Raw genomic sequence first — 7653 nt, forward strand, 5'->3', positions numbered from 1 at the left:
CTCTTTTATCCCTGTTGTTCCAAGAATATCTTGATAGGGAAGGAGGGGAGAATTCTATATTAGGAAAGAAATGTTATAATAAAAATGACAGGCATCAATAAAAATAGGATGAAAGCCTAAAAAAGGAATGTCTTCAGAAAAGCACGATTGCATTCCAAGAGGGCCGGTGGGACCTGGAGTCAGGGAGCTAAATTCCTGTGGGAATTAGCTGGGGAGGGTATCCTGGAAAAATTATTGACACTTATTATCTTATCTCCATAGAAGGGTCAGAAATTTAAGAGGTGATGATTCCCTAACAGTGTGTTCTGTTTGTAGCTTGGCAATGAGCCACACCTTGGATTTATACATAACCAAGGCAGGGTGGGTGGAACATCTTCTGCAAGTCATTCAAATTGCCACACTCTTTCTCTTCTTTTCCTTCTTCTCTCCCTTTCGCTGATTTAAAGCATGAATTATGAAATCTTGGCTTCTCTTTGTCATGCCAGAGGATAAGAGGCTGGTTTGATAGCTGCTATTTCTTTTTTCCATGAGTACTCAATATGTGTGGTATTGTCATTTTTTAGTTCTGTCCAACACTTTGGTGACCCCATTTGAAGTCTTCTTGGCAGATACTGGAATGGTTTGCCATTTTCTTTTCCAGCTCATTTTACAGTTGGGGAAAGTGAGGCCAACAAGATTAAGTGACTTGCCCCAGGTCACAGCTGGTGTCTTGAGCCTGGATTTGAAATCAAGTCTTCCTGACTCCAAGCTCAACGCTCTATCTGCTATACCACCTAGCTGCCCTTTCTCAATATATAGCCTTATTCTTATATGGAATGACTAGACTGGTAGATGAGGGAGATGGATTTTTGAATTTCAGCAGTGTATTTGATAAATTCTCATAATGACCATATGGATGGAAAGATGTGGTCTAGATAATAGCATAGTTGGGTAGAGTCATCATAATTATTTATTAATCAATTGCTCTCAGCTCTGGGAAGTTTTGTCATTACATAGGTGTTTATCCTCATTACTTTCCTTTTGAACATTTTTACCAACAGCTTGGATAGACAGAGAAAGCAATGTTTAGAATGTACATAAAACACTAAGCTGGGTGATAAAGCTAATATGTTGGTTGACAAAATAAATCATCATTGAGAAAGTCTTAAGAATGGATGTGTGACAAGGAAATCACTTTAAAAGACTGATATATATTAATTTAAGGTCGCCAAGGAATTCAGCTATGTAATTCCTAAATGAAAACTCATGTCAGCAGTCAATCTTTTATGGAGTTTAATTACAATAGGAGGAAGAAAGGAATTAGAGATAGAGAGAGAGAAAAAAGGGAGAGAAGGGAATAGGGCTTAAATACCCCTTCTGTTTAGGCTGGGCCAAAAGGCCCAAGCCCTTAGATAGCTGGGGCAAAGAAAAGAGATCAGTCCCTATTACTCACGTGACCAAAATGGAGAAACAGTCTCAGAGTCCCCACCTTCAGCTTCCTTCCGAGCAAGCTTCTCAGAGCACACCGCAACCACTCCGACAAACTCCTACAAACCACCCCTGAGTCCTTCAGACCCCTCTCAATCTTTAAGGACACCATCCAAGTTGCCTCCCCTCAGTTCTCACATCTACCAATCACTGTCCATCAATTTCCCTGTGCCAATGGAGGCTCTAGCTTAACCCAGGACTGCCCAGAGGTCTCTGGCTTTGCACATGTCTGTTGAAGGTCATATTTTCAAATAATTAAATCTTTGATCCTTTGCTACAGCCCTTTCTAAATCCTGTTAGGACTGAGTAGGGTGGAGATTGATTCCAAGTATCTCCATTGTATCAATTCTAAAATCAATCATGACTCAAAGAAATTCCTGTTCTATGCTTAAGCATAGGTCAAAGGCCTTTCCATTGTTCAGCAAAAGGTTTCTGTCCTAAAGTAATCTTAAGAAGGGAGGAGGGGGAAACTCTCATGCCAATGGGGTTCACATTCCAATAGCCAAGACCCACTATCAATAGGAAATTTTTCAAGTATGAAATTTCCCAATGGTGAAATTTCCAACATTTATAAGTCTAAGAAATTTTGAGGGTTACAGATGATGGGACCAAACTAACCAAGTAAAACTTAGTAATGATAAATATAAAATCCTGCTACTGCTGCTGCAACTGTTGAGTCATTTCAGTTGTGTCCGACTCTTCATGACCCCATTGGGGGTTTTTTTGGACAAAGATACTGGAATGGTTTGCCACTTCCTTCTCCAGTTCATTTTACATGTGAGGAAACTGAGGCAAGCAGGGTTACGTCACTTGCCCAGAGCTACACAGCTAGTTGTGTCTGAGGCCAGATTTGAACCCAGGAAAATGAACCTTACTTCAGGCCTATGACTCTATCTACTGTGCCACCTTGCTGTCCATAAAGTCCTGCTGTTTTTAGGTTCAAAAATTCAGCCTTAAAATGACAAAATATAGGAAGCCTAACATTGTAATAATTCATGTTTCAAAGGCCTGGTGGATAAATGCACAACAAATATGAGTCCGTTGTAGGATGTAGATACCAGAGGTGACTTGGGGTTGTAGTGATAAGAATATAACATCTTAAACAAGGGAGGTAACAATTTCTCTCTTCTTTCAACTAGACAGAACATAAATGGAGTTTGGATACTTTAAAATGGATACTAATAAATGAGTACAAGATGTAAAATAGGACTCAAAACAGTGTTGTAGGAGGAATGGTTAAAGGAAGTAGAGCTGATTAGCCTAGAAAAAAAAAGGAAGGCATTTGAAAGGCTTTTGTGGGAGGGTGGGGGAAAGATCAGATTTAAAATCAGTGAAGCTGTAGAGGACAGACCTAATAAATCTGAACTCTTTAATTTTGGAAGACTTTACAAGCAGCTGTCCAAAAATAAAATGGGCTGACTTGTGAGGTAAAGCTGTTGCTCCCTCTTCCCCATCATTTTAAATATTCAAGAGATTGGAAGATTTAACTGATAGGAATGTTGAAGGGATTTTGCACAGGATGAAAAGGTAGACTTAATGAATTTTCAAGGCCTCTTCCAGCTCTTAGTATTCAGAGGTACAGATAATATCCTTTATATTATTGGCGTTGGAGGAAGCCAATTTACTTTTTGAGGTTTTAAGTTTGGACTAGTAGAAAAATGAATTTTTATCCCTGGGAAATCTCAAGTGGGATAAAAATATGCTGTCGATAATAATACACACACATAATTGAGGAATGATTTTACACATTTTAAGGGGACAGTGAGCCTTGAGATTTTGTGACCCTTTTTTAAAAAAACTTTTTTTTGTTTGCAATAGGTATCCATTCTACATGCTTGCTTGCATCGACATAGAGTGGAAATTACTCACATGGATCCGATACTCTATCTGGATTCCTTTATATCCTCTGGGATGTTTGGCAGAAGGTATTTTTTAGGAATTCTGGGTTTTCTTTACCAGTTATCCAGGAGCCTAGTTTAGTTTCAGTTCATTTTGAGATGAGAAAACTTAAAAGAGAGATTGAAGTGATGTGATTCAGGTCACATAGAGAACTAAATTTCTCAGTTAGGACTAGATCCCCAGATATCTTGATTCCCAGGTTAGACCATATTCCATTTGGTCATGGTGATTGGTTACTATCAGGGCAGAACTATCAGGTATGGAAACTGGGGAAAAATGAAAAATTAATAGGAATTATAATGGAACAATTTGGCAGTTTGCTTTCTGATGGATCAGGAACAGCTGCATGATAGCTGCAGAAATTGTTTGAACTAAAAAGCGTCAATGTTAACTGAAAAGTTAAACTAATTCTAGAGATTAGTTCATTAGAAGTGATAGGAGTCATTTCTACACTTACTTGATTTTCTCTCGTTAGTGGCTTACATATGGAATTGGCAACATTAATATGGAGGAAAGAACACTGATCTTAATTGTTAGGAAACCTACCTGCCATTAACTAGCTATGAGATTTTAATTTTTTAGCTATGAGATCTTTAAGTCCCCAGACTATAGTTTTCCCATTTTCAGATGGGGACAATCTTGCCCTACCTGGTGAGAAAATTAAGTGAATTTAACAATGCAGAAGTCTATAGAAGCGTATGAAGTATGTTTGTGTTTGGTTGCACAGTGATACCATTTTGGAGATCCATTTCACTTTCTCTTAGGAGAACTTTTGACCCAGAACTTGGTATATATAAAGTAAAAGTTAGAAATTTCTTTATCACAGGTGATGTGCCTCTATTAGTGCCAGACTTAGGACCTCTAATGCTGGGAACCACATTGTGGGTAGCTTAGCTGTGGAATGATTTCATTGACCTTCATTGAAGCCTTTCTGTGTTTATGGCTTAGAGGGCCACTTTCAGTTGTGAAAATGGAAAATGGAAAAACCTCTTGAAAAGATAATTAGAACAAATGTAAAATCAGAATTTTTAGGGTAAAATACCAAATTTCTATAAGATAAAAACTGCATTATTTGACAAGTTTAACTTTTTGCTTTCAGCTATCTCGGTTATCCAGTCTATTCCAGTATTCAGTGAGACCGGGAAATTCAGCTTTATGTTGCCATATCCACTGAACATTACAGTCAAATTTTCATTCTTTCTTCAAATCTATCTTATAATGTTATTTTTAGGTAAGTATTACTTTGTAGATGAACTATCCTACATTCCTATTAGATTGACAGAAGCCTGGTATTCATTACCAGGACTATCTTCAGAAACTTGCTAAAATTTATCTACCCTGGTCTTGTGGTCCTATTCTGCCTTCACATCATTTCAGGGGTAGCTATTTTTCTTTTTTAACCTTTACTTTTTGTCTTAGAATTGATACTAAGGCAGAACAGGGGTAAGGGCTAGGCAGTTGGGGTTAAGTGACTAGCCCTGGGTTACACAGCAGGAAGTATCTGAGGCCAGAACCTTCCATCCTCAGGTTTGGCTCTCTCTGTACCCACTGAGCTACCAATTGCCTCAGCGTTGGTTACTATTTTTTAAAACTCCTCTGCAGAAGATGTTCTCTCTACCTAGAGTAGTTTTAGTAGTGTTCCACTCATCTAGAATTTGCCTGTCATTTATTATCCAAAAATAACCAGGGACAACCAGGAAAGAAACCAAAGTGTCCTGGACAGATGTCAAAGATATCACCATGGGTACTCAAACCCTTTTTTTGACAAGCGAGGTTATTTGGTTTCCCAGTGTAGTTTCTTTACTTGTAACACACGCAGCCCCATGAGTCTCTTTTCTTCACAAAAATGCAAAAGAATCTTTAAACCCAAGGTTTTAATGTAGAAATCCAGTAGGAAATACCTCTTCACTTTATGGCCTAGAGCAATGGTTTTCAAATATTTTGGTCTCAAAACACCTTTGTTCTCTTAAGTATTATTGAGAACCCTGAAGACCTTTTGTCGTGTTGGTTATATTGCTATTTTTACTAAATTAGGAATTAAAATGATCATTTAAAAATATTTAATTCATTAAAAATAAAAATAATAGACATTTATACATTTTTTAAAAAATGAAAAATAACATTTTCCAGACCACTCTTTGAGAACTGGTAGGCATAATGGCTTTCAACTAGCACTTGCCAAGTACAGATGTGGGGAGGCACTGGGCCAAAAGCCAAGGGTTGCACTTTAGCCCTCCAGGTTGCAATTGCATTGACACCATTGTTCCGAATTCTAATCTTTGTACACTTATGTTTTAGGACTGTTTGTAAATTTCCGTCACCTTTATAAACAACGAAGGCGGCGCTATGGACCCAGAAAGAGAAAAACCAACTAAGAGAACAGCAAATGGCTTACCAGATTAATCATAATCTTCAGTTCTTAATGGTTTTGTCTACTATGCCAATACAAAGGCTTTTCTAAAGTTTAATAATTTTAATTTTCAGTGATTCCACAATTGCAGGTAACATTCCTCTACTTATTGTACCACTTAACTACAGAACATGCATGACTGGCAACCCTCATGTTCAGCCAACTAAACACAACTCCTAACTTTTACCATCCTAAGAACAATACATAGTTCCTGCATATACTGTATAGTGACTGATGGCAGGAGGATTCGCCCCAATTTCTACTTCTATCAGCCAGCCTACTACACTTACCGAGCACTTAAAGGCAGAACTTTGGGCTGTGCTTTTTCTTAGTGGAGATTTCTCATTTTCAACAGTGACTTATAAGGAAAAGCAAGATGGTACTGTACAGGAAATGGAAAACTAGAGTTGGGGCTCAGAGACCAAAAAAAAAAAAAGCATGAATATCTTAAGTTATTTGTTGAGTTTTACTGTCAGGTCAATCTTTTGATAATCAGTTTAAGCCCAGCCACTGATAAACTTTTATCTGAGCCATATTGGGGATAGCCTCTGTGGTCTTAAAGCCTTTGCTGAACCTATGTCTTACCTCTTATTCCTGGTGGGCCACCCTTTGCAATAGTTTTACTTGTGTGGGAGTTGGATAGAGAGAGAAGTGCTTGAGAGAATGACAGGAAATCAACCCTGGAACCATTCGCTGTCTCATCTGTGGTGGCTAAATGCAAGTAAACCTCTTTTTTGTTTGTTTTTTTCTTAAACTTCTGTTGAAGTTTAAATAATTTTAAAAATCCATGCCATTAGCATGAACAGTAAATTTAAGGCAATGCACAAGCATAAGATACTGGTCTATCTGTGTTCCCTATGTAGTCTACTCATTGGCCTATTTTTTTGGAAGGACCATAGCTGCCTTCATTCTACTGTAGTTACTGACTTTTCATTTAAAATGGTAGCCTGATTGAGAAAACAAAGCTGGGAATTTGGCAGTCTGCTAGCTGGTGTCAGTAAGAGATTCTGGAAGGAAACATCCAACAGCAGTAGAAGGAATTTGAAAGAAAAAAGATCACTTGTTTTAAAGATGAATAGGGTTTTCTCCATTGCATTTTGAGTACACCACCTAGAAAGTCTGTTAGAAGAAACATTTGGAGAAAAGCATTCAAGGCATAAATAGCCCTTTAAGCCTGTCATGAAACACAATCCATTGTTCCTGTCCAGGGATAACAATATAATACAGGAACTGTAAGCCCAGGATGGTTATCTTGGCTTGATATCAAAACCTAATTAGCATAAGGAAAGCATTTTTCCCCTCTTAATTTATTCCTTGGTAGGACAGTGTTTTGCATGCCTGCAGCTTCTCATCAACACTTCACTTGTTCATACTGACTTCTGACATGTTCTTTCAACTTGAGTTCTTATGAAATCAGGCATTTCGGTTTTGCAGTCAAGTAGTCTGCACTCTCAAAGAAAAACCTTCTTTTCTTCGTGATTGTCATAGATCTTATACACTGTCTCTGAGGAGGCAAAAGATGGTGGATTTCTATTAAAACAAAACATTTACAGTCAAAACCTTGGTCTTCTGTGGTATTTTATTCAGAATCCCAGAGATGAGAATATCGGATTTTACCTCCGTTTGCAGATTTAACTGCTCTAATTTGGACTCACTCTGATTTTCATGAAACATTCATCTAACACATACATTCTTTCATATTGGCCACAATGTTGCTTCCATTGGGAACTATAAAACAGATAGCAAACAGTGGGAAATGTTGCTTTGCCCAGTTTCAGAGGCTCTGAATGCTAGTCATTGAAATAGTTGAAAGAGACCAGAAATCATCTATTCCAAGGTTCCTACCCTGAGGTCTATGAATTAGGCTTTTGAAAAAA

At 37.8% G+C, this 7653-nt stretch overlaps 1 protein-coding gene across 1 annotated transcript in view; it reads left to right on the forward strand.

Annotated features, from left to right (window-relative positions):
• Positions 1-7335, forward strand: part of HACD3 (3-hydroxyacyl-CoA dehydratase 3) — a 36019-nt gene extending 28684 nt beyond the window's left edge. The window contains exons 9-11 of the mRNA XM_001375728.5: positions 3286-3392; positions 4466-4597; positions 5665-7335. Coding sequence (XP_001375765.4) covers positions 3286-3392; positions 4466-4597; positions 5665-5741 — 316 coding nt within the window. The 3' untranslated portion in view covers positions 5742-7335. The remainder of the gene's footprint in view (positions 1-3285; positions 3393-4465; positions 4598-5664) is intronic.
• Positions 7336-7653: the final 318 nt, after the last annotated feature.

The sequence above is a fragment of the Monodelphis domestica genome, chromosome 1 (genome assembly GCF_027887165.1).
Source record: "Monodelphis domestica isolate mMonDom1 chromosome 1, mMonDom1.pri, whole genome shotgun sequence".
Taxonomy (NCBI): domain Eukaryota; kingdom Metazoa; phylum Chordata; class Mammalia; order Didelphimorphia; family Didelphidae; genus Monodelphis; species Monodelphis domestica.